Source organism: Numenius arquata, chromosome 2 (genome assembly GCF_964106895.1).
Source record: "Numenius arquata chromosome 2, bNumArq3.hap1.1, whole genome shotgun sequence".
In the NCBI taxonomy this organism is placed as follows: Eukaryota; Metazoa; Chordata; class Aves; order Charadriiformes; family Scolopacidae; genus Numenius; species Numenius arquata.
Window position 1 is genome coordinate 55339940 of NC_133577.1, and position 26841 is coordinate 55366780.

Sequence of the window (26841 nt, forward strand, 5' to 3'; positions counted from 1 at the left end):
AAGGTTTCACCTTAAGAGATCTGGAGTCTCTCCCCTTTGGTGTAGCTCTTCCTATTAGAGATGCAATATACTATTGCCGAGAGCAGCCTGCCTCAGACTGGCCAGAAGCAGTTTGTCTGTTGATTGGGCGCCAGGATCTGTCCAAACAGGCGTGTGAAGGGAACCTGCAAAAGAGTAAATCTGTGAGTATGGGCATAAATGGATTTCATGATACTGGGTATTGCAGAGAGCACTCTGTTCAGAAACTTTCCCACCACCTGCTGATGCTCACGGCATCAGAAGGTGCAGAATTCAAGATTGAGGGCAACATAGGGCTTACGTGTATATGAGGGTATAAGTAGAAGAACCAGCATCTGACACAGGAAGAGTACATGCATAGCTGTGCAAACTATCAATTTAAAACAAAGTTTAAACTTAATTTAGGCACGGTGCTCAAATATTTTGCCTACAGAGCTATTTGATTGCCTCTGTAAGTCCTCTTCCTCTCCAGAATGGCTGTACCTTTGAGAGGTGTTAGAGAGGTTTTGGTACTCTGTCTGGAAGCTCTGCCATCAAAACAGCAGCGGCACAGGGAGAGGAAGTGGGTATTTGTTAGTCTGGCTGCTTCTTGAGTTGGCATGGCTGGCATCTCCCTCTCCTCTGGAAGAACTGCATTGCTTTCTGAAATACGCTTTTCGTATTTCTCTTTTATCTCAAAAAGGGTTTAGTTATTTGTATCCTGAAGTAAAATGAAAAAAAGTGTGTGGTGTTTTTCTATCTTTTTCTTCTGATGGTGGGGTATCTCATAGAGTTGTAGCTCACTTAAGTGTCTTTTGTTAAGGACACTTTGGAAGCCAAAACTCTTCTTGAAAGCTGGCTAGTGGCATGCATAAAACACTTAATAGTAGCAGATTGTCTGCAACCTTTTCAGAAGTCAGGAAGAGGGATTTGTAGTCTCAAGTACATCTTGGTCAAAATCCTTTTTCCTCCTTAGCTTTGGAAGTGATACTAAATTTACTCCACTTTTTTATAACAGAGCATTAATGACTAACTACATATCAAAAAAGTTAGTTCATTTAGCAGAAAAGTAAAATGTTGAACATGCTCAAATCCCATGTCCCACCACTCATTAAAAATCCATTTTATTTTCTGCTGGTGAAGTTTTGCCCAACTGTAACAGTACTGAATCTTAAAATGATGATAAATTTGATTTTTATCACTTTTTAACAATGCCTCGAATATATGTTGCCTTAAAAGGATAAGTGATCTTCAAACACCAAATTGTTTGTCATTTCTCAGGAGGGCAGGGTGGAGTTTCCTGTTTCAAAACGGACGCTAGCTATATGGGTGGTGCAGTTATGTATTGAGATTTAGTGCATATTTATCAGAAGAAATTGGTTTTCATTCATCAAACTGTTAATTTACTTGCTTGGTGTCATGTGTTACAAGTGAGCCTTAGGAAGACCCTGTGTTCCATCTAGTTTTTGTGATTCTGTATCTTTCAGCTTGCTGAAATTCTGAGGTATAGAACAGGAAAAATGACCAGTTTAGAGAGAGGTATGGGATTTTTTTGTTCCTAGATTTATCATAGCAATATTTGTCATCACTTGCCTTGTTATCTTTTAAATTAATCTCTCATCCATGAAAGATGGAAAAGAAAGAGGAATATGCTGGCCCACCTTAGGATCAACGTCCAAATTATTTTGTCAGACCATAAGGAAACTGTATATTCTGCAGGAAAGCTTATTTCTGCAGAACTCCTTAAAAATAAAATGAACTCGGGCGGAATGACAGCCTTCTCTGAAGCAAGTGTAGGGCAAGCAGATTGTGGATGTACTCTGTTGCATCCTGACCTATGCTATCCTTGCCATAAGAATGGCATGTGGTCCTGTGCATCGCTTGTGTCACGTGAATCAACAGGGGAGGACAGAATCTTAAATGAGGATTTCATAAATCTTGCATAGAAAGAGGGCTTTTCCACAGTGCTTCTAAGAATGAAATGCTTCACTGTTTTTCTGGTCTTGTAGCTCCAGTGTGGAAGTTCAAAAAACATTCTGGTACTGTGATGAAACCCAGGTTGGCTGACAGCAACAAACATTCGGAATTTTCTACCATGCAGACTGACTTTATTTTAATATGTAGCTTGTTTTTTCCAAGGTTGTTGGATGGGGGAATCCAAATTAAAGCCATAATTCATGAAAACATCAATGGTTAGAAAAATATAACACAGGTTTATGAACAGAATATGCAAAACAGCAGTCCTGATTGGGTTGAAGGTCAGTAGGTATTGGCACTTCTAAAAGCAGATTTTCACCAGGGGACTGTCTGTGCCTTCCAGAGTTTAACCTCCATTTTATATACGTCAAAATGCTCATCTAGGTTTCTGTTTTTCACTGCTGACCTTGAAAAAAAAACCAACACATGTTTTCATAGCCATCATAATAATTGTGTAGGCAGGGACTACTCCTCTGAAACAAGAAATAGTTTTGAAAGCAAGATATCTAACCCCTAACTCAAAGGGGTTGCGGCTGCACTCAAAGGGTTGTGGTCAACTGCTTGATGTCCGAGTGGAAACAAGTGGCGTTCCTCAGGGGTCAGGACTGGGACCAGTGCTGTTTAACAACTTTGTTGACGACATGGACAGTGGGATTGAGAGCACCCTCAGCAAGTTTGACGATGACACCAAGCTGTGTGGTGCAGTTGACACACCAGAGGGAAAGGATGCCATCCAGAGGGACCTGGACAGGCTTGAGAGGTGGGCCCATGCAAACCTCATGAAGTTCAACCAGGCCAAGCGCAAGGTCCTGCACCTGGGTCACAGCAATCCCAGGCACAAATACAGGTTGGGTGGAGAATGGCTTGAGAGCAGCTCTGAGGAGAAGGACTTGGGAGAGCTCGTGGGTGAGAAGCTCAACACGAGCTGGCAATGTGCAGTGGCAGCCCAGAAAGCCAACTGCATCCTGGACTGCATCACCAATAGTGTGCTCAGCAGGTCGCAGGGGGTGATTCTGCCCCTCTGCTCCACTCTGGTGAGACCCTACCTAGAGTACTGTGTCCAGCTCTGGAGCCCTCAGCACAGGAAAGATGTGGACCTGGTGGAACAGGTTCAGAGGAGGACCATGAAGATGATCAGAGGGCTGGAGCCCTTCTCGTATGAGGACAGGCTGAGAGAGTTGGCGTTGTTCAGCCTGGAGAAGAGGAGGCTCTGGGGAAACAAAAAGACAAGGCTCAACAGCCTTTGCTACATCTTTGATGTATTTGAGGTGTCATCTCCTCCTGCCTTGATAGTTATTAATCTCATTTAGATGCACAAAAAAAGTTGATTACAATATTTAGAAATCCTCATGGTCTTCTAAATGAATGTAAGGAGTGGGTGAACACCATCATTCATGATTGCACTTATCTCAGTCTATTTACAGACCCGTCTCAGTGCAGGTAATTGTGGTGCTGGTATTTGCTGGCTTTCTGACAGTTTTTAATATCCATGTGCACTACTAGAAATTATTTCTCTCCTTTCTCTTTCCCTTGTAGTCTGTGGGCCCAGTGCTGTCCTCTGATATTCCGTCTGGAACTGAATCAGAAGAGGATGAGGATGGCATGAATGACATGAACGAGGAAGTGATGTCACTAATATGGAGCGAGGATTTGAGAGTGCAGGAAGTACGCAGACTCCTTCAGAGTGCCCGTCCTGTACGTGTCAATGTAGTGCAAATGCCAGAAGCTAGTGACCATGAATACATAGAAGAGAAAGAAAACCGGTAAACACTGTCTCCATTTCTAGCAGGATTTTGTTAGCATTTCACTCGGGTGAAAAGTGGTTTGAGTTGAGTTGTTTGAATATTTTTGGTGTCTTAAAGTTAATTATGTCTAACCAAACAGTGCAATTTATTTTAGTCTGAACTGAACATTAAAGTAGGCAGGCCTGAGTGAAGGACATGTAGAAGAGGGTTGGATTTCATAATCCAAGTCTTTGAAACTCTGTATTTGAGTTGGAGGGCTCGCTGGATTGGAGCAGCATATGGGAAAGATTGTTAGAGTGAACCCCAAACAGCATGTTCAGACCAGTTAGGGTTTGAATGAAAGCAGATTGTAGCATTTTTTTTTCTACCTAAAAAGTATGAAATAAAAGCAGGATCTACTCTGTAGAGAAAATGCCTCTGTAGAACAAAGCGTCGTCCGTCCCCTGCCTAAAACTGGAGAGCCCTTTGTTCAGACCTTATCTTAAGTCTAAGTAAGGCTTGGGTCAGGGGACCTATTTCATTCTACAGAAGGCAAATTCGCTGTCTCATCTCTGTCTATTTTGAAATCTCCTATTGGAGCCGTTATATGCCCAGTGGCCTCACAATTGCCCCCTTCCTGCTTCTTTATTCACTTATTTTGAGGGTGTTAAAAGTATCTTCTTTAAAAAACAAAAGGAAAAAAACAAACTTCAGAACATCATTAACATGCGAAGCACTCTGCAGAAGCAGGAAGCTAAAAAGCTAAAGGAATGTATCAAATTATTGTCTGACCTAACAAGCTGAGTAATCTGACAAGTCTAGAAAGTGTTTCCAGAGTAAATCATAGAGAATTGTGGTCAGCATTCTTGGAAGCACATTATTAATTCTGTACATCAGTTATTACTAGATGTGATCACTAGTCATAGCAAGATCCCATATGGCAATCAGCTTTATTTTTGCTTTCTCCTTTCGCCTTATTTCCGATATGGCTGCTAAATTGTCCATAGCACAGATTTGTTTAACAAGCACCTAGCTTTAATGGAAAAATATGATGTCAGCTAAAATATATCTTTGAGGTTAATCTTTCAAGGACCAAAGATTTCATTCAAAAGTTTGGCCTACTAAAAAAGGAAAGACAACATCTTATCTTGTAGCCAGGGAAAAAAATGCCAGTGCCTGTCATCTGTAGGTTCATTTTATATCATGTATTTGGAAAAATTTTCTGTATTAAGCAATTGGCTTGGTTTTACTGTCATCTCCCCACCAGGTTGTTACAGCTGTGCCAGCGAACCATGGCACTACCTGTTGGACGAGGAATGTTCACTTTGTTCTCATATCATCCTGTTCCAACGGAGCAGTTACCCATCCCTAAGCTGAATCTAACTGGTATGTTGGACAGTGTTTTCTTCCAAAGAAATTCAGTGTTTAACAGAACGTGATGGAGTTTCTTTCAGTTGTAACCCTGTTTCTTCCTGAATCTCTTGTAGTTTTTGTAGTATCATCTGTGTCTTTCTGCAAAGAGTTTCATAGCTTAAGTATGCTTTTTGTGAAGAAGTGACTCTTTTTGCTTTTGAATCTGCTGCCTACTATTTCTTCTCCTGGAATGGTCAAGGCCAGTGTTACTATCTGACACTGAGACTTTATATCAGGTATATTCTGAAAGAAGTGAAAAAATTGCCTAAGGACATACAGCTGGCCCACGTTGGGGTCATACAAGTCCACATTGCTGGTTTATCTAGGATACTGTGTTTCTGTCTTCTGACCGGCCTGAATATACCTGAGGCTGTCTCAGATAAGAAGTGTTACTTAGTGTGCTGTCAGTGTTTATTCACATGGCACCCAACTGAAGTTGAGAGGTGTTTCTGAAGCAGTTTGGAATCACCTAATTGCTTTTAATGATTTTTGTCGTGGGCAGGCCGAGCTCCTCCTAGGAATACCACTGTTGATCTGAACAGTGGGAATATCGATGTGCCTCCTAACATGGCTTGCTGGGCCAGCTTTCACAACGGGGTAGCTGCTGGCCTGAAGATAGCACCTGCTTCACAGATAGACTCTGCTTGGATTGTTTATAACAAGCCAAAAATTGCCGAACTAGCAAATGAATACGCAGGCTTCCTCATGGCTCTGGGTCTCAACGGGCATCTCACAAAACTTGCCACGCTCAATATACATGACTACCTAACAAAGGTGAGACCTTCTTTCATAAGCAACAGAGAGAAATATCTATAGGACTTGAATTCTTTAAACAAAACAAGAAAGAAAAGTCAGCATATTTCTTTGAAACACTGAATTGGAAGTTTTCTGTGTGTGAGGATATCACAGTTCCTTCATTAATGTTAGTAGCGCAGGACTTTTTTTCTGTTTGAAAGATTTTCAGAAGTATTATCACTTAATCTTTCCATATTGTGCACAGTTCATTGGGATAGGCGAATGGAACACTGGGACAAGTGTTTTTCCTTTCCTGAATATGGCTGCTTTCTTTGGTTGCTGATGTTTATTTTGTTTGTCAGGGTCATGAGATGACAAGTATTGGACTGTTGCTTGGCGTTTCTGCTGCCAAGCTGGGCACAATGGATATGGCCATTACGCGCCTCCTGAGCATCCACATACCTGCCCTCCTGCCACCAACTTCAACAGAGCTGGATGTCCCTCACAACGTGCAGGTGGCTGCTGTGATAGGAATAGGCCTTGTCTATCAGGGCACTGCTCACAGGCACACAGCTGAGGTTCTGCTGGCTGAAATAGGTAGGTGCCAACACTGGAAAAAAAAATGGGATGAGGACTGGGAGAATTGCAATGTGTGAATGATTTGCACAATGCATCAGGGAGCTGAGAGTTTTAGCATTTTTAGCTATATATCTGCCACCACAATATTCACCCCTCATTTTCCAAACCCTGTCTTCTGTTTTCAGAGGAGTAGAAGTTACTGTGAACTGTATGTTTGAATAGCATAGGACAATCATTTAATTTAGTAGAAATGTAGCAGTGTTGTTGCTGGACCTACATACCTTCCGTCTGGAAATTTTGTCTGATAATACTTGTTCTGGGATTTCTGGGGTTGCCGGCTGCTTGGTAAAAGGACTGCAGTAACTACACATTCCTCCTGTCTGTATCTGCGGAGATCTTGACCCTCTATAGCATTGGAGCAAATCTATTGCACGCTTGTGTACCCAATGCATCTGATGCTTCCCAGACATTTGTTGTGTCTCATGTCTGTCCATGAGATAGCTGCCACTGTAGAAACCAGATACGGAGGCACTGGGTGGGGAAAAAAATGTTTTCCTCTTGCAAGAGCAGTCTTTCTGGCACTCTAAGCTGCTGGAAGTACAGCCATCGTGTCCCAAATTCTGTTGTGAATTTTGTTTAAGTCCTTCTAAAGAGTAGCCTTTAAGAGCTGATTCTGAACAGTAAATTTCTTACCTGAATTGTGTCCGTGTTCTGTGCGTAGTCTTCTGATTTTATTTGTAACAGGTTCTTATTCATGTTTATATGTAACTTTAGTTAAAAGAGACTATTGTTTATTAGAGAAAGGGATGAATCTTAAGGGTGAAATTGTATCCGTTTCTGGTAATTTGATACATGTAATCTTTTCTAGCAACAGCTTTTGAACTCTGAGAGGTCTTAATAGTGTAACATGGCGTCTTCACTGTCTCTATGAACTCCAAACGTATCATTTAGCAATATATACTGCACCTGGAGGGGTTTGCCATTTGGTGATGAATGGGTTAAGTAACAAATACTTGTAAGTCCACTCAGAACTTTCCTGACTTTGCTGAGAAGGGGCAGATACTATTTTGATTTTCTCATTTCATTAGGAATGTAGTGCTTAATTAAACAATGTTTGCTTAACTGGAATTTTAAAAGATTAATTTCACTGTTTTTGTTTTCTCCAGGACGACCCCCTGGACCAGAAATGGAGTACTGCACAGATAGGGAGTCCTATTCACTGGCATCTGGGCTAGCCTTAGGCATGGTTTGCCTCGGGGTAAGTGCCATGTATTTTAACTGCTATTAGTAGAAGAATCATTATATATTGGGGTAGGGTGATAAGAGCTGTTTAATCCTTGACTCCCAACTGCCTTTGGCTGAAAGTATTCTTTTTTTCTCACATAGGAAGGCACTTCTATATTATTTCTTCTCCTCTTCATTCCTTAGCATGGCAGTAATTTGATAGGCATGTCAGACCTCAATGTTCCCGAGCAGCTTTACCAGTACATGGTTGGGGGTCACAGGAGATTCCAGGCAGGAATGCACAGAGAGAAGCACAAATCTCCCAGTTATCAAATCAAGGTGCGTGTTGATGATTTTTGATGAGTTAAGCTGAAAATAGCAATAGCTAGAAGTCTGAGGGGTGTGTCTCTATGTACCCGGTGACTTTGAATGTATATACACATCACTAGAGGCTGTTGCTGCCTTAGTCAGCTGCTCTGAAAGTATGCATTGTTTTTTCACAGGAGGGAGACACCATAAATGTGGACGTTACTTGTCCAGGTGCCACACTTGCACTTGCTATGATCTACCTAAAGACTAATAACAGGTATTAACCTTGGAATTGCTCAGACATTTTGCAGTAACTTGTGACAGCAGTTTAAGCTGCCATAACGTTGGCTCTGTTTTGTGTGGCTTGCTCAATTTTGTGCTTTGCTGAAATATGATCTGGAAACTCTGTTCCTGTACTGTGTGTTGCAGATCAATTGCTGACTGGCTTCAAGCACCAGATACCATGTATTTGCTGGACTTTGTAAAACCAGAGTTCCTTTTATTGAGGGTAAGATATTTTTGTTGTTGTTTCATTTCTCAGTCTATTTTTTTCCCCAGTTTTTAATCCACCCAGGTACCCATCAAGTAGAATCCTTTAGATAGCTGGTAACCCTGTTGCTTGCCAGCCAAACTCGAACCTTCAAAAAATTTCTGCTTGTAGTAAAGCAGCTTGCTTGTCATCCAGCACTAGAGACAGAATTTATTGAGAAATACTGGAATGAGAAATTTTATGTGGAATGTTAAATCAAATGTTTAGGTAAATTTTCATAGCTTTTTCCAAATTAATTTCACACATAAAAAATAAGTTAGGCCTTAGCAGCTGTTGTAAGTACAGAATGAATTTTCATCTCAGTTTATTAGCTAAAGATACAGACCTTGCAAGGATTTATTCTGTAGTTCTTTTTTGTGCAAGCAGAATTTGTATCTCTTAACATAAATGACAAAATTGCTTTTATTTGGTGAAGACTGAGAAACAGTGAAGAAGCTGCTAGTGTGTAGTTGGAGTGTCTGCGTTTCTGGATGCATTTAGTACATTAAAAAAATACTATTTGTTTCTGTTGGGTTTTTTTTTTTCCTTATGTTCTGGCTTTCTCACTATTTCAGACCTTGGCTCGATGCCTAATTTTGTGGGATGACATCTTGCCCAATTCCAAGTGGGTTAATAGCAACGTGCCTCAAGTAGGTATTTACACTTAATGTGTTTACTTCCCAATTTTACATCTCACTGAATTGTTCTGCATGTGAACATTTCCTTAGTCTCATGAGGTGTGCAAGAAAATCTGTTAATCATGTTCACAAGGCAGAGATGATGGTTACACTGGGTTCCTGGACTGTTACATGGGAGCACTGCAAACTCCCATCCTGTCATGCTAGAGAGGAGAAGGTTGAGGAGGGATGCAACTGTTCAAGACACAAAATGGTGCCAGAAAGAGAAAGGGATTAACTTTCCTCCACATTGCCCAAGCTTGAAGCCAGGTGCAAAATTGCTGTAAAGAGGTTTCAGTTGAGCATTACGAATAACCTAGATAAATATCTAGTAGAAATACAGGATGCTGATGGACTACGTAGCCTCTCGAGGTTTCATCCTGTTCTGTTTTCTCTCACATTTGAGTAGATACAGTAACATCATGCTTCTGACACAATCTTGCCATTGTTTTAGAAATCTTTAAGGGACCAGATGCAGGAGCATTGAAAGGTGTCCCTTTTGGATCAGAAGTACAATGGAGCAATAGCATGTGGAAAAACCCCAGCTTTTATATGCCTATGAAACAGACCTGTTTTGTATCACTTATGAACCCTCAATGCCCAGAGTTTCAGTTAATTAATCAGTTTCCCTGGATTAATTTTTCTCTCTCTTATGCTTGTTTTAGATCATAAGGGAAAACAGTATATCTCTTCATGCAACAGAGCTGCCTTCATCTGAAGACCTGAGTTTAGAAACACTGGCGTAAGTAACATGTAAAAAATTCTTCTGAAAAATGCAGCTGAACTCTTCATAGAGATATCAGTATGCAAAAAATCTCTCCCTTGATACTTAGGAAATTTTATTCTCCGTTTTCTCTAAAGGACAAGTTTTTCTTTTAAATTTTCCTTTTTTTTTAATTATAAAGGAGTTTGATGCATATTCAGATGAGGAAAAAAGAAACATTTAGTCATTTCCTGTTTATGTTGCTTATTAGGCAAGCTCATGTCTACATCATTGCTGGAGCGTGTTTGTCACTGGGATTTCGATTTGCTGGTTCAGAAAATCTGGCAGCATTTAAGTGCTTGGTAAGAGGTTTTTGTTTTTTCCCTTCAATTTCCATAGAGCTGTAACTTATCTTTTGTATCTGTATTTAGTATGCATTTATTTTCCTTCCAGTACAAATATGCAACAGATTTCCTGAAATGTTTGTCAGCACCAACAGCTTCAATAGTAAGTTCTCTCTGGTTTTCTCTCAATGAAAGGGAGGCTTAGTGTGTAACATACTTAGATTACCCTCACCAAAACCTTAGTGGAAAAAACCCCATCCCTTTTACTTTTCTATATTGCAGACTATTTGTAGAATGTGGCAGGGCTGTGAATCATTTTTGTTAAGGACTTTGCTGATTCTCCGCTCTCCCTTTTTCTGTGGAATGTGGTTTTCAAACTCTGGGGTAGAAAGCAGCTCATTAGACCGACCAGAAGTGTGTGTTTGACCACAGAAGTGTAATAATGCCTTCCCTATTCTACTTGAAGACAGGTCACTATAATCTCGAAACATGCTTGAGTGTCTTGCTGCTCTCTCTTGCAATGGTGATGGCTGGCTCTGGAAACCTGAAAGTCCTTCAGCTTTGCCGTTTCATGCACAAGAAGACGGGCGGAGAGATGAACTATGGGTTCCACTTAGCTCACCACATGGCTTTGGGGCTTCTCTTTCTGGGAGGAGGAAGGTAACTTGCATTTCCAAAGGCAGGTTTTGTCTGTGTTCACCTCTTGTGCAAAAGCATGAGCAGTGTGCAATTTAATTGATTTTTTTTTTTTTTTAAATAACATACAGATGCATAAAGATGTTTTCTACTGCAAATGAAAGTCCTGTTTTCTAGATACTGCATTACTTGAATACCATAGGAATGTTTCTGGCTGGTGTTTGTTTCCTACCGCTATATGTTTATTTTGACTCCTGTAGGAACACATTCGTAAATTCCTTGCTTGTGTGCACTTTGCTACTGTCTTTCCCTTCCCTGGGACACCAAAATATTTAGAACACCTTTGCTAGCACCCACCCTTCATTAGCACTGAAACTAATAAAGGATGTTTTTCTACAGGTATTCACTGAGCACTTCGAATTCTTCAATTGCTGCTCTCCTTTGTGCTCTCTACCCTCACTTCCCTGTTCACAGCACAGACAATCGGTAAGGGTTTACTAGGGCTCATATTTCCTTAACCTCTGTTGTAAGAAGATGATTTAGCTTATCTAGGGACAAATGATCTAGAATTTTTACCTAGGCGCACTGTAAATAAATTTTTGAAGGTTTAAAAAAAAAAAAAAAACACAGTGGAAAGCAGAAAAAATAAGTGAAGATACAAGATGATGGTAGTAATCTTTGATCACTGAGGAAATGCAAGCAGGTTTCCTGAGGCTCCACATTGTACTCCTGTGACTTGACTGTTCCAGTTTGCTCGGCTGAAAATTTTCATGCAAGATCTGTCCATTTATGACTCTTAGTCAGTTTTGGTTACGATTCATTAAGTCCTGTTCTGTTAGCTAACCCATGTTAGATAACATGTTTAAACCCATGTTTAAAAAAATATGAAACCTACTATGTTACTACAAATTTCTCTGTAGTTTAATTGACATCTGTATTTGGGTATTGAGCTGTGTGTAGTATGGTATTTGGGGGTTATTCCCTGCCTGTACTGCACAGTGCTGAATTTCCACACACAGGTACCACCTTCAGGCTTTGCGTCACTTGTACGTGCTGGCAGCAGAACCAAGGCTCTTAACACCCATTGATGTGGATTCAAACACTCCTTGTTACGCACTGATAGAGGTTACATACAAGGTAATGTGTCTGGGAGTCAATAAGGAGCAAAGGCCTTTGAGAAGGTGTGGGAGACAACTGAAGAGACAACTGAAGACTCTGATATACCAAAGGCACGCTATTTTCATTGTTGTGGCCAGCAGCCTTGGGTTTGTTTTCAAGTTGTGGTGGAGACAAGCCAAATTCTACGCAAATAATTGAAGGGTTGTGCTCAGCCCACTCACACCTTTCAAGGTGACATCAAAGCACAAGCGAGCAGAACACAGGACAAGTAAAAGGCACCACAAAGTCTTCAAACAGTCAAGTGTGTCGTGACTGACCCAGGGTCATAGTTCTCCTCTTTCTAAAGAGGAAGGACTTTCAAAGGCATGGAGGCGTTTGGAACCATACGTGGATTAAAAGTCTTCTAATTCTGCTGAAGTGGGCAACTTGATGTTTGTCCTTGGTGCCTGCATTGTGTGTCCTTTGGGGAAGAGTCCTTTGCAGGATTTATTTTATACAGGCTTATGTGAGACAGGTGGTGCTCTTGAAAAGGCTAAAGAAAGGGTTGTTGGGATTTTGCGGGGGGAGCAGGTGCAGCATGGATCCCTTGTGGTTCTGGCAGAGAGTTCTGCATGTTCGTAATATAGTTTACTTCTCAAGCCTTCAGATTGCAGTTGAACTGTACCTAACTTGCACGATGTTATGTGTTGATCCATCCATGGGAAATATACCTTTAGTTTAGGCTTATGTTTCCTGACATTAAAGTCAATGCTAAGTCATGTATTTACTCAGAACTCAGGAACAGGAACTGACTGACTTCTACCAATGGAGTTGTGATAAACGAGATGCATGTTGTCTGTCTTTTTGTCTGTCTTTTCCCGTGAAAATGAGCTTTACTAATATGTGAATACTGGTGGCATTTTGAAGGGCACACAGTGGTACGCAGAAGCCACCGAGGAACTGATGGCACCCACGCTTCTTCCAGAGCTTCACTTACTGAAGCAGGTAAAGGAAGTCTCCATTTTAATGAGGAATTTAATTGCCCAGTTTGTGTCACAAACAGTGCAACAACAGAGACTTAGTGACTTTTCTTGGGTTCCCTGTCCAACCTTAGACTCTGGACAAAGTTGACCCATAGTAATTTCACTGAATTTTTAGAGTTGGAAGGGACCATAAAGATCATCTAGTCCAACTCCCCTGCCGAAGCAGGATTGCCCAGAGCATGTCAGAGCATGTTACTCAGGACTGCATCCAGGCGGGTCTTGAAAATCTCCAAAGAGGACTCCACACCCTCCCTGGGCAGCCTGTTCCAGGGCTCTGGCACCCTCACCGTAAAGAAGTTTTTTCTCATATTTGAGTGGAACCTCCTATGTTCCTAATGGCTCTGAAGACAACTCTGTCGCTACGAAGCACCTGTTAAATTATGTCACACCATTCTCTTTGGTCTTGATCATAACACTTCTAAGATCTGGTATGGTAGGGAGTTCCCTGTGCCAGAAAGCTTCACTGTAGGCGAGACAAAGCTAGGCGCTCTTCCTGAGTGTTGAGGGTGGGTAACACTACAAAAGGGCACATGCCCTTGTACGGGCCCAGAAAGAACTGTAGGCTTATGTAGAAAACTCTTAATTTTATGATTTTGCTTATATCTAGTAATAAAAATGCTTACATTGACAGATCAGAGTGAAGGGACCACGGTACTGGGAATTATTAATAGATTTAAGCAAGGGAACGAATCATCTAAAGTAAGTATTCTTTATAATGCCTAACTGAGTAATGACCTTGTAGTAATACTATTTTTTTAAAAAAACAAAAAACCTCCTGTACTTGTAACACCTACAGTTTGGAAAGAAGTCTGGTTTTGATCAGTTCACTGTTGTGCATTTGACAGCACTTTAGGGTGAAGAAAGAAACTGCGTAGTTGGTTTCACCTATTGATGTGAATAATTCATGCAAAAACAGGGCAGGGGAAAACCTGATAGTAAAAACCGCAGATATTGGCAGCGGGATTGCACAGTACCAGAAACTTAACCAGTACTTAAACTCATGGTTGTAGTTTAGTTTTGAGTTGGTATGATGTCATGTTTCCCAGACTGTTGATACAGTAGTTAGCTAACTGTTACTGCTTTGTGAAATACTATTTTTCTCATGTTACGTGAAGTATACAAAGTACTGCTTACTGCATTTTAACTCTCCATCGGGCAACTGTGAAAAACAGAAATCTTACCGGAATACAGTATCTGTGGGTAAAATCATTCTCATGTTTGCACTTAACAGTGTAACTTGTCGCTGTGGGTAGTATAGAAGCAGCCAGCTGCATCTTTCATCAGTAGCATGTTTTTTCTAGTTAATTTAAATGCCACTATTGAGATAAAATTAGGCACTACAATGCAGTATCTATTGGTCCATGCCTTTAAAGATAACGAACAGGAGTGAGGCGGAGTGCAGATTCCTCCAGATGAGGAGGCACATACTGATTCAGCTGCTGCACCAGTGCCAGCAGAAGCCAGCTTTGTTCTCCTGGGTTGAGCCTTTACCACACATGAGCATTTGTTTGTCCAAAAGAGCCTTCCTGTGCTGCTGCAGCAGAAACCAGCGTGGGTGACAGAAACTTGCTGCCTTTGGGACTTACCTGCTATGTGGGTCTCCAGATGTTTTGAATCTGCCAGCTCTCATGTCACAATATCTTGTCCTCAGCCCTTTAAAATATAGAGATCTGGATGGCAGTGTGTTGGAGATAAATGCATGCGTGAGAAATAGTTTTCCCTATCTTACTACATGTGAATTGCTGCAATATTGTTATGCTAAGCAGTTAGTTTCAATACAGATAACTTATTTTAAGGATGCCCAGTGCCTACAGTTAATGGCGCAACTGATACTTTAAATCAGATAAACATACAACTGCTTTGCAGTGGTGTAACTTTGAACTGCTGTAACACTTCTGTTTGTAGGCTGGGTCAGGAATAGTGGGGTTGTATTGGATTTTTTTATTTTGTGATGGCTTGTTGGTTTTGTTTGTTTTTTTTTTTTTATATGGAGAAAGGACCATCACAGGCATGCCTTTAAAGCTTGCAAGGATACCAACTTGCAAGGTTTTCCTTGGTGCTGGGAGCTTATCCTGGAGAGTCTAACAAGAATTTGCAGTGGCTTCAGAAAGTTATACTCCTTGTATCAGTAGGGCTCATCACTTTTTCGTCACCATTGCCTGCCATCACATCACCGTTTGATAGTAGCCTGCCCTGAAGATACCAAGATTTCTATGTATATGCAAGTGGGGCAGGGTTTAAATAATCAGGACAAAGCCTAAACAGGCATATTATTGTATGTGAGCTGTTGGAGTTCACATTTCCTTTACAGGTCTGCCTCATTGTGTATATGTGTCAATTTAAAGTAAGCACTGTTGTTATTTCAGATCAATTCTTTCAAAGGGTGGTGTCTTGTACGTGAAGCTAAGAGCTGGGCAGCTCTCCTACAAGGAGGACCCAATGGGCTGGCGCAGTCTCTTAGCACAGACTGTTACTCACCGAAACTCCGAAGCTCGGGCATTCAAGGTATCGCTCCCAAACTGGTTTCCTGCCAGGAATGCTGGCTCTAGAAAGGCTGAAGGAAGCACAACAGGTCATGGTGTGTTATTTATTTCCAGCACCTAGCTCTGCCACAGTTATGAGTACTGAAGTGACTTGCTTTGCTTGAGGGAAAGGAAGTCTGGTGGCTTTCACAGGGCATGCGATGCACTTAAGCTAAGAGCAGCTATGTGAATGTACGTTTGTCGTGGGCAGACAGAAGCGTTGGACGCGTTTTGCCCATGATGTGCTTTATGTAGGTTACAGTCTTGTTTCTGTGCTGGAGAAGGAAGGGTTGGGTATAAATTGCTACTACATCTGTGCAGTAAAACCAAAAGGACCATTCTAAGAGTGTGCTTTAATCTATTTTTTAGCCAGAAGCAATTTCAGCTTTCACTTCTGATCCTGCTCTGTTTTCATTTGCTGATTACTTTTGCAAACCGACTGTAAACATGGGCCAGGTATGATATCTAGATGTGGAGTAGCACGGTTTCTTGCTTGCATGAATAGAGGGTGGGAAAATCCTATGTTAAACTGAGGAACAGAATTCAGCCCTTCAAGTAGTGGGGACAGGGAGTATTCTAAGGGATGTTTTTTAATACAAAGGTATAAAATAGTGTTGACCCTATAGTTTTTGTTAGTTTTGTTTAGTTTCATTACCACTGGTTACATCACAGTTGCTGCTAGTTGTTGACACCAGTTGTATTCATTGCAGAATGCATTTAACAAATACCCTGAGCCCTGTTCAGTGTCCTGAAGCATTTAGGTGAAGTCACTGCAGAAGGGCTGGGGTGTTTTGCACTATATTTCTCTGCAGTAAATGACTTAAGGGAGGGAGTAAAATATAGCTGCATTATGCATAGTTTTAATAAGCCCAAGAATGAAAGCAAGCTGTGTGGTTGGTTTAGCTATCCCTAATGTCACTGCATGGGTTAACTTTAATGAAAGGAAATGTGAGCAATGCAAGAACCTGAAAGAAATTGTATCTGGCATGTGTGTTTTGTTAAACATGTGTCTTTTATCAGAAACAGGAAATCCTGGATCTTTTCTCCTCAATTCTTTATGAGTGTGTTACCCAAGAAAATCCAGAGATGCTGCCCACGTACATAGCAATAGATCAGGTGGAGTAAACACTTTTTTTCTTTTTATAAAGCTACGCTTAGCATAAGAATATTGTTCGTTGTGTGTGATTTTTGTAGGAGACAGAAAGGAAGAAGGGAAGACATATTAGCAAGCTTACAGGGAGATGGCAAAGATTTCAAAAGCAAATTGGAGAATAATCTAAGTTAATGAAAACTAAAATTACACCAGAAACATTAGCTGGCAGATTTTCTCAGTAGGCGCTCAGAAGGGCGGCCCTTGGCAGCGCAGGGTTTTAGGATTCATTTACTTCCATGTTTATGGCAGCAACATTTCTTTCCTCTTCCAGTTCACGTTTCTCACAGTCATTTTGTGTTTCCCCTGTGCTAGGCTGTCAGGAGATTAGAAAGAAGAGAAATGTCCGAGACGTTTGAGCTGTGGCAGATAAAGCTGGTGTTAGAATTTTTCAGTTCCAGAAGTCACCAGGAGAGGATGAGCAGGAATCCAAACCGAGGACTCTTCATGAACTCTGAATTTTTGCCTGTGATGAAGTGCACTATTGATAATACTTTGGACCAGTGGCTTCAAGGTACAGAGAAGATAACTTTAATCCTAGAGCCATGATCGCAATTCAGTGTTCTTGTCTTCTTACTGATCTGTATTGACTTTTGCCTCAAAAGTACTGATAAATGGTAACTGAAGGGAAGGCACTTGCATGTTAGCATAAAACAATTTGTTTTCAATTTAGTGTGTTTGGTGTGAAACATTCACTGAAGAATTATGTTTGACTATATTGGTGGGAAGCTTAGTTAACATAATGGGGAAGGTTATGTTTCCCAGAAGAAATGCTTTCCTAATATCCCACTGGGAGAATTTTCTAGGAGCAAAAGCAAAGGGTGACCACAGGGTGTAGGGTGGCCGTGGCAGAAGGAAGGAGGTTTGCAAACAAACCCCCAGCCCACCTTCTGTGGAGAGACTGAGACTCCTTTTAGCGGGAAGCTTCTGTAGAAATACTGTTGTCTTGCCTTTCTGTTTCCTCCCACAAATGCTCCCTAAATTTCATCAGTATGTCCTGTATATTACAGCAGGAGGGGATGTCTCTCTACATTCTTACCTAAGTGGACAGACCACGGAGGAATCTCAACTGAGCATGCTGGCTTGTTTCCTTATTTACCACTCTGTCCCGACACCAGGTCAGCTGGCAGCTGGAGGCTTGGAAGGTAAGGCTGGAGTGCAGGACAGCACTCTGGACTTGCACGGACACACACTCCTGGGTTTGGCCTTGCGTACAAAAAGGAGTATATCCTGTAAATTATGTTGACAGCGTGTTTCCTCTGAAAGCTGCTCCATCGATTTTTATTTTTTGTTAATTGTCTTGAGTCTGGACAGAAAAGGTAGAAACTTTATGCAGGGCTAAAGAAGCCTGAGATTTTTTTATAAAAATCTCTTAGCTCTTTCCTGTTCTGCAGGTAATGATGTTCTAGCAGGCAGCAGGGCCACATAAGATGAGCTGTGACAAGGGAAAGTGTTTTTGTTGGGCTAGCCGTATCCTGAATGTCCTTAAATCTCTTTCCTATAAGTAGCTGGTCAGAGCAATCACCTGCTCTTCTGGGTTTCCAGTGGTAATCTGATTTGGGATCCAGGGAAATTCTGGGCCCTTTCACTGGGCAGTTTTTCTCTTGCCCTCCGTCAGCCCAGCCTGGGGATATACCAGTGCTCCTGTTTGCCTATGGTATCTCAGGTTGCAAAAGAAACTCTGGACTTCAATTTGATGAACTCTGTGGCTTGATTAGGGGTGTGACACGAATGTTACCACCTCAGTGATGAGAGAAATCTGTTGCTGAAGGCTTTGCAGAGGCCAGAGTCCCCAGCCCAGGAGTCCTGTGGAGGAGATGGTACCCTCAGTGTATAGGCTAACGTGGCTTGTCTTGGACGTTTTCCACTCAGGTGCCTGGGTATCTGTTCAAGTCAAAAGGCTTTTATGGAAATCCTGGGGGTTTGTGTCCTCTTTCCTTGTTACATGCCTCTATTCTGGGAGTTCCTGCCACATTAATTGAATGTGGGATTTCTTAAAACTCTAATATAAAAATTTATTTTTTAACCGGTGTTGCAACAAAATGAATGAGCACCTCTCCAGAGACACACCCTGAACACTGGCGGGCTCTCCTATTGACAGTTCTTTCACTGGGCAAGCGTTACACCTGTATGTGCTCATTTTCTTTCTTTCTTTCTTTCTTTCATCTCTTTAGGAAACACCAACTTCTCCGAGCTGCTTTTGAAGTTCAAGCAGTTGAACATGCCAGTTCGTGCGTTGCTACGGCTCGCTCCTCTGTTGCTTAGAAATCCACAGTCCATGGTGCTGTAGGTCTGTGGCATTTGTTCTGTGGCATGGTTACTGAATGACAGAGCCAGATGTGTGTTGTTTCATGCTTTCCAAAAACATGCAGGTAAAACGTACGTGATTTTGTAACTTCTCAAACAACGTAAAACTTCAAACTTGTCCCTGGATGTGGTTATTATGGCCGTGAGTTATTTATAAATTGTTACAATGAATAAAAAAAAAAAATTGTAGAAGTGAACTAATAATAAATTTACTTTTGTAACTAAGGGTTGTTTACAAATATGTCTTCTGTGGTGAGTTCTGAAAAGACCTTTGCTGGGAACCATACAATTTCTTTGGTTTTGTAACGTCTTTGCTTGTGATGTATCTTAATCTGCTTCCAGGAGATTTTAGGAGATAGGCAGTGCAGAAGACACCAAACTTGCTTTTCCTCTCGGGTCTCAGGTTGGGAGGGAAAGCAAGGCACTTGCCACACCGCTCACATCGTGCCAAGTATGCTTTTCAACAATTGGCATGATCTTTCAGTCTCATTCATGCAATATTTACCTTTTTGTTGTCTCGCAAAGGCTACTGTGTATCTCCTCTGTGAGTGTACACATTCTGTAAGTATAAATTGCCCTGCTCCAGCTCATCCACAATACACTCACTACTGCACTGTTTACATCTTTTTGTTGTTTTCTTTTCTAATCTTTGTTCTGCAATTAGTCAGTGGCTGCTGAGAAAACACCTGCCTCCACTACGTTACGTTATGTCTGGGCAAGAACTGAAACTACTTACAATTTAAATAATTGGGCATTCGTTTGTGTTTCTTTCATCTCTGCTACGCTGCCTTATGTATTTCCCGAGAGCACTGAATTTGGAGCGTGGCTGGTTCCATATTTGTTCTGGGCAGGCCAGGCACTTAATTTTTCATAAAACAGGTGGAGTTACTCCAATAAAAGCAGCCAGAGGTTGAATGATTGCTACTAGAAAAGCAGCCAGAGCCAAGCCATTGGACTCTGCTTATTCTGAAGTTTCAAATTTGATCTTGTTCTGTGGGACTTGTAGAATCCTGGTTCCCTTTTTTATTCCAAACCCTGAAGTAGAGGAGCCAAAGGATTTTTTAGGGAGGGGACAGATGGACAGAGGAAGACAACTAAGAGTGATTATGAAGAAAGCAAAAGAAGAAAATTTTTAAACCTTCTAAATGTTATTAAAGTGTTTAATGTGTATTAACCAAGGTTTTCAGTCACTTAAGATGTCCTGAAGGAAGGACTTAAGTTCCAACAATGTGGGGCCTGTGACAAATCCTGACCCTCACTCCTGTTTTTTGAGCTGTCCAGAAGTTGATCTAATTTCCTTAGGCACCCACATAGGAAAGTCAGTGTTCTGTCCCAGGGGAGGTTAAGTCTTTAACCAACTTAATGGACAAAGAGCTCAAAGGCAGCTGCTTTGGAGCCGTAGCTCGGATGCTAGCCCCGTGGGCTATCCTGTTTGTGGGTTGCACAGTTCCCCGCCTTGGCGATGGGAAGTGAGGAGATGGGTTTTCTCTGCAAGCGCGAGTTTCATCGAGTGACCTGGGGCTGACCATCTCCCGTGTCCTGCTGCTGGCCCTGGGTCAGGACAAGGGTTGCAAAAAAAGGATGAGCCTGGCAGGCAACATGCTTGTGGGTGGAGCAGGGAGGGCAAGGCTTATCAGCTGTGTCCTGAGGGAAGTTCCTGTGCAGAGTGCACGGGAGATGTCTTGGTCCTGGGGGCAAGGGTTTGCATTTGAGATTTTGGAAAGGAGAGGGAGCAACTAGCAGTGCCACTCACACAGCTGGAGCCCACAGACATTGGGGTTCAGTCTTCTAAAAAACAAAACCAAACCCACCTGCACCATAGGCACCACCTTTGTTGGGTAAATTAAATAAACCCATTAACAAGTATGGAAAACTCCATTTCTGCTACTGGGAGCCACGAGGTCTGTCTCTGGCTGTTCCTTCCCTTGGGACAGGGGTTTCTGATGTACCTGGGCTGTACATACCTCCTCCCTTAGCTACAGCTTGGGGAAGTTGTTTTCTTCCTCCTAAACTGGAAAAATGGGAAGCATTAAACATTCACTTCCTGAAGCAAATGAAACCGCTTTCCCCAGCCTGACATTTCTGAGGACAAATGGTTTTTAGCCTCCTAAAGCCCCTACCAGGAACAGAACAAGTTGCACAGTTACTTTTCTGTGCGTGCTTGCAGGAGGGAGAGCAGAAAAGGCAAATGCTGGATGTTGAGTGAAAAGCTGAGAAATCTGAAGTGGAGGTGTACTAACGCATCCCACCCTCCTGCTGCATAAATGGGCTTTTGCCCAACGTTCAGAGGAGTTTTGGGTAGCAGTCTGGCGGGGAGGGGTGTGTGTGTGTGTGTGTGTCCGTGCTGGCATGAATCTGCTTCCCGGTGGGTTGTGAAGCTGGAAGATAAAGATGCATTTGACAAAACAAAAAAGCAAAGCAGGCTTTAAGCAAGCTCCCGTAAAGAGGTGCAAAGTGCAGCTTTCCTGGGGCTGGAGGCGGGATCTCCCCGCGCAGCTGGGGTTAGGACGCTCGCGGGTCCAGCCTGATGTGGGGAGGACACTGCGCCCAGGGCACGCCATTGCTTCAGCCTCGGGGGTAGGAAGGAGGGCGTGTGGGTGTGCAAAGCCTCTCGAGCTGCGTGAAGTCAAGAGCCGAGAGGCTTCCTGTTTCCTTTTTAAGGTCTAACAGAATTTGAAAGCAGCCGCCACCGCGACCTGGACCAATGATCTGGGCAGAGCGGCGGCGGAGTTCTGTCTCAAGGTGCCTGGCGCCCGTTACAAATGCCAGCTTCGCTCTCGCAGCCCCACACGGAGCCCCCGCGCTCCCTCCGGCCCTGGGGGGGGTTGCCCCAGGCCTGCCAGGGTAAGGTCCTATTTACTGCTGCGGGCAAGGCTTTGCGAGCCATTTAAAACACTGGTCGCTTTAGCTGCTGGCCGTGAATCGCAAAAAATACATATATGCAATAGATTTTGATACGCCTTACGCTCCTCGTGCCGCGGTGTGTTGCTCGGCACCGGGCTCTCACAGGGTGAATATTTTAAATTTTGCACATTTACACTGAGCACCGGCTGCTGGTTAATCTGGGGCTTTGCCTTGTCCCCGTGGGTCCCTGAGCGTCCATGGAGCATGCGCTACCCCCGGGGGGGCCGGGGGGAGGTCTGCTTGGGCTGCGGTGGGGCAGTGGCAGTGCTGTGGGGGGTGCCCTGGGAGGCGCGGGGCGCGAGGCGGGGGCACACCGGGGACCCCCCCTCTGCCCTCACAGCGTCCCCCTCCCCGCGCCTCTCCTGGCAGGACGCCTTGTGCCCAGCATCCCGGCGCCTCAAGCCTCCCCCGGCTTGCCCCCGCCAGGGATGGGCTAGCACCCTGCTGGCGTGGGGACCCATCCGGCCCTCCCCCGGCAAGCCCCAGCCGGGGTGCGGGGGGGGGAGGTCCTCGGGGCAGCCCTGCGCCGGTCCCGGGCTGCAGCTGGGAGCCGGGGCTGTTGATCCCTCGGAGGGGCCTTGTAGACGGCAGCGGCTCCGCTCGAGCACGGCGTGGAGATGTGGGGAGATTGGGCACGGAGGTTCTCTGCCACCCTGGGGCTCCTCCTCTCATGCCGGGGGCCCGTGCCCCGGGAGCCGCGGGCAGTAGCTCCCAGCGTGAGCCCGCTGCCGCCGGGGACGGAGGCTGGGCTCCTCCGGCGTCACGCATGGGCACACGGGTGCTTAGTCACCTTTCTGGGGTTTTATTTTTATGCTGCGCTCGCAAGCCGTTTGCATGCTCCCCCTTGGGCTTTGGGCGAGGAGAAGTGCCTTCCTGCCCCTCCCGGGGACGCGGGGAGGGGACATATTTGCCATGGGAAGCAAATACATCCATCCGATGCATCCTAAACCACGCCTCCCTGGGGGCTGCTCCTCTTCCCCTCTGGCTGTCCCGGAACCAAGCGGCTCTGCCAAGGGTTTAGCAGCCCGAGGCAGGCCTGTGGAAGCCCAGGGTCCCCCTTCCCTCACTCAGCTTTCAGCCTTGGGGACGTCCCATGGCGGTGTGTTCCCCCCTCCAGCTCCATGCAGAAGCTGTTTCTTTTCCTCATTGTTATTTTTTTTTTTTCTTTTAATCTCGCTCGGTTGGCACCCTTGGTGGTCCCCAACGAGGCCGTGGGAGAGAGCACGGCTCCTCCAGGCCATCCCACAGACCACAACGCCAGCCCAGCCGCCCCGTGCATCACCCTGGGGCTTTGCCACTGGCACGGAGGTCCCTGGCGCGGTGGGCTTGTGGCTGCTGGAGCATGGTGCCTGTTCAAAACCGGGCCTGCCCCATCACCGCCTTCCCCGCCGAGTTCCCTTTTTCGGCTGGGGCACGCAGTTTTTCGACGACAGTGACCTCTGTCGGTGCCGCCGCCGGGGCCCGGCGCCACCCAATTGGCCCCTGCCATCACCCAGCTGCATCCCACCCATCCGTCACTGCCCCCAGTGCCTCCCGCCTCTCTCCCTCTTCCCGTCCTTGGCATAAACGGGGAAATAACTGGGTTAGCGGGGACAAATCCCGCCCTCCAGCATCACCTCCGGCCCTGGCTGCCGCACAATCGCATGGCAAAAGCCCCTGCAGCTACCGCCAGTGTTTCGGTAAGCACGCGTGCTGGGAGGCAGCTACCAGCTCTGCTCAGAACTGGAGAAAAGTTACCGAAAGGTCTCTTGAGGACAGCCCAAAACCTGAAAACTCAGCGGGGATTTAATTTAAGAGCTGTGTGGCCAACCTCCGTGACTCATGTAAATAGAGATGTTACAACCGGTGACTAATCCCAGTAGCACTTTCTGTGAATGTTTCATCTCCATTCACGTTTCAAATTAGTATTTTTCACAATTTAAAGTAATAATAATAAAATACATGGGCGATTTTACAGGAAAGGGGGGAAGGAAGTGTTTTGACTGTGAAGCGGTGCCGGCGACTGGGGACTGACAGGTTGGGTTTGGCTCAGCAGAGGGTGCTGAGCTGGTGGGAATGGTCACTGTTGCTCCTCTTTGCCCTTAGCTCCTCCAGCCATGAGATGGAAATTGCTGCCTGTGCCCCTGCCAGCTCAGGCGGAGGGGTTTTGCCACCTGCAAGTTCCTACCAGCACCCATGTGGCAGCCTGGTCAGCACCGAGCCGTGCCGTGCCGTGCCGGTGGGCCAACAAGCGTGGCTCAGCAGCTTGGGGCCAGCTGCAGGTGGCGGCGAGTTTTGGAGGGCTGTGGGGCCTTGGCGGCGGCCGGGGGAGTGACTCAGAGGCACTTTGGGGCTCTGTGGTTTTGCTTTCATGGTTTTGCTGTGACTTAGCAAGTTGATTTTTTCGCTCTGCGGGAAGGCAGGTGCTGACATGCCCAGCAAATCGCTCGTCCTGTGGGATCCTGGCCACCCCTCGGCATCCCGGCTGGTTGCTGGGATGTCTGGGGGTCACTGCTTTTGCCTGTGCTGATTTGTGCAGCCAAACCCCACGGGCAATGCAGGCAGTGGCATCTTGCGGCATGTGGTCCCTTGGGACCTGCATCTCCCCTGGGTGCAGCAGCAGCAGGGCCTGAGCATCCGCCGGGCCACGGCCAGGCACTTAGTCCCGCTGGGAAAATCCAGCTGAAAAGGATTTCTCTGCAGGGCTTTGTGCTCCAAAAGCACACACCACCAGTGCCAAAATAAAAGACAAACTCAAACCTCTTGCTGCTGCTTCCTCAAAGGCAGCTTCACCCCGTGCTCCCCTGCTCTCCAGGCTTTGGCAGAAAGATGAAGTCAGGGCAACATTTCCAGGTTTGTTTTCTTTCTTTCTTTTTTTTTTTTTTTCAAATTTTCTTCTCTACCTATTTTTTCTTCCATCGCCATCCCGTGGCGCTGCAAGGGCTGACGTTCTGTGAGTCCAGTGGTTTCCCTGAGCAGCTGGCGCCGGCTGACACTACCCCTCCCTCCCTGCGCCGCCCTGGGCCCGGCTGGAATGTTTTCCGCCCCTTCAGGGCTTCTTTTTTCTTTTTAGAAGGGAAATTGGATTTTTGACAATTACAAAAATTCACCAAAAAAAATCCCACAACCCCCTTTCTGCAGAAAACTCTGGCTTTCCATAAAGCTCACAGTTGCATGCTGGAGAGGTCTGAGGGTTTCTGGCAAACTGGATTTTGAAGCTGGGCCAGAAAACCAGCTTTTTCCAGAGCTGCTAATGACTGCCAGCACATTTTCCATTTTTGTTGCAATATTTGGGGGGGAGGAAGGCGGGAGGGGAGCAGAACGAGTGTTTTCCAACCACATTCGCACATGCCTCTCCTTCTCCTCCTCCTCCTCCTCCTCCTCTTCCTCCTCCTCCTCCTCCATCCTCCATGTGGGATGCCCATAGGGCCATTTCTTCCACCATGCCTCCAGGTAGGGCGTTTACCACCGGCTCACACTCTGCTGGGGCAAGGTCTAGCATCATCCCTGGGGAGGGAGTGCTGGATAAAGAGGACCAACCATCACCTTGCCATTTTGGGGCAATATCCAAACATTAGGGGCCATGGGACAGCGAGCGGCTGTTGTTGCTGCCAGGTAGCCACCATCGGGCTCCAATGCCTCCAGACCTCCACAGCTCCTGGGTTCATTCTGGGGCTTGTGAGCCCTCAAGTCCCAGCCAAGTTGGCCACGAAACAATACGCCACTGCCAGGGGCTCCTGTGGCCGCATACTGAAATAATTAGGGAGGAGGGATCATGTGCCGATGCCTCACCCCGCTTCCCTCTCTGCTTGTGCAGAGCCTGCCACCTGCCCCAGGGAAAAGCCAAGAGGGAGAGCGGGAGCCGGCAGTGCACGGGAGCCGTGTATTCACCTGTAAATGGCATGAGACTCAGTAACGGGTCATGAAAGAGCCTGGGGGTTCTGCAGGGATGGAGCCGTTCAAAAAGCCATGGGGCAATGCATAGAAATATATAATTAACCCTTGTTTTTCCCTTTACATGTTACAAGAAGCATTGTCACCGCAGCCAGCCTCTAATACGGGCTGTCACTGTGAGGGAGCGGCCGCTGACATCTCAGTGCGAGTGACTTTTGCTTCTCATATGAGAAATCGGTGAAAGCCACAGATGAGAACACAAAGGGGCTGGTGTTTTGGTGTTTTTTCCCTGGCCTGTGGGTGCTCGCACTCATCAGATAAGCCAGAGCATTGTCTGCGGCCATCCTTGATAGGGGATGTTCGAGCAGCTGGTTCTCCCCGGCAGTGTGGCTGTACGGTCTGCCACTGAAGCAGCCGTGGTGAAGCTGGGGTTAGGAGCTGGTAGTGGCGGCGCTGGAAGGGTTAAAGCCACTACCGAGTGTCGGGGATGCCTGGGTGCACTGGCTGGAGGTGTCAAGGGACTGACTTCATGGATAGTCCCTGGGATGCTCAGCCAGAGCCCCCGCAAGGCTGCAGCGCTGATGGGGAGCCACGGCCACAGGGCACCCAGCGTTGCCAAACTCCACCAGATACAAACGCCACCGCTCCAGTGTCACAAACGCATTTTTTAAATAGCACAAATTTGCGAAAGGCTGACGAAAGCAGCCTTTGTTTTATCGCCTCCTGGGGCTGTTCACCGCTGCTTGATTCATCTCTGAACTCCATCTGAATCAGGGAGTACAAACCTGCCCGTAAGCCTTTTTTGGGTCGGTTCATTTTCTCGACACACATAAGAACCATACTACTGGCCACGCCGAAATAATGCAAAACAGAAATTGAGTGGGAAAACCCAGGGGGTGGGGCACAAGCAGGTTGCCAGCCACCACCCCACAGCAGGAGAGAGTGAAAGAGCCCCTTAGCTGCGGGGGAAAGGGCTTGAAGTGGAGCGAGTATCTCAGCTAGGTGTTTGCTGGAGCTGTTCCCTAGGGAAAGGGGATGGTTTCCATCACCCACGTGGCAGCCAACAGCCTTTCGCATGAGGTTTGCAAGGAGGTCAT

The 26841-nt window shown here is 45.2% G+C and overlaps 1 protein-coding gene across 2 annotated transcripts in view; it reads left to right on the forward strand.

Annotated features, from left to right (window-relative positions):
- The window catches only part of ANAPC1 (anaphase promoting complex subunit 1), a 34577-nt gene extending 15387 nt beyond the window's left edge, over positions 1-19190 (forward strand). The window contains exons 24-47 of one of the 2 annotated variants that reach the window (XM_074162567.1): positions 4-182; positions 3511-3737; positions 4966-5084; positions 5614-5885; positions 6209-6443; positions 7592-7683; positions 7854-7988; positions 8153-8235; positions 8388-8466; positions 9063-9137; positions 9830-9906; positions 10139-10229; positions 10321-10374; positions 10678-10871; positions 11247-11333; positions 11867-11984; positions 12873-12950; positions 13620-13687; positions 15355-15493; positions 15880-15966; positions 16531-16626; positions 16976-17174; positions 17671-17805; positions 18835-19190. In XM_074162567.1, coding sequence (XP_074018668.1) covers positions 4-182; positions 3511-3737; positions 4966-5084; positions 5614-5885; positions 6209-6443; positions 7592-7683; positions 7854-7988; positions 8153-8235; positions 8388-8466; positions 9063-9137; positions 9830-9906; positions 10139-10229; positions 10321-10374; positions 10678-10871; positions 11247-11333; positions 11867-11984; positions 12873-12950; positions 13620-13687; positions 15355-15493; positions 15880-15966; positions 16531-16626; positions 16976-17174; positions 17671-17805; positions 18835-18950 — 3035 coding nt within the window. In that variant the 3' untranslated portion in view covers positions 18951-19190. Of the gene's footprint in view, positions 1-3; positions 187-3510; positions 3738-4965; positions 5085-5613; positions 5886-6208; positions 6444-7591; positions 7684-7853; positions 7989-8152; positions 8236-8387; positions 8467-9062; positions 9138-9829; positions 9907-10138; positions 10230-10320; positions 10375-10677; positions 10872-11246; positions 11334-11866; positions 11985-12872; positions 12951-13619; positions 13688-15354; positions 15494-15879; positions 15967-16530; positions 16627-16975; positions 17175-17670; positions 17806-18834 lie in introns of both variants that reach the window. The other variant, XM_074162575.1, reaches the window with a different exon arrangement.
- Positions 19191-26841: the final 7651 nt, after the last annotated feature.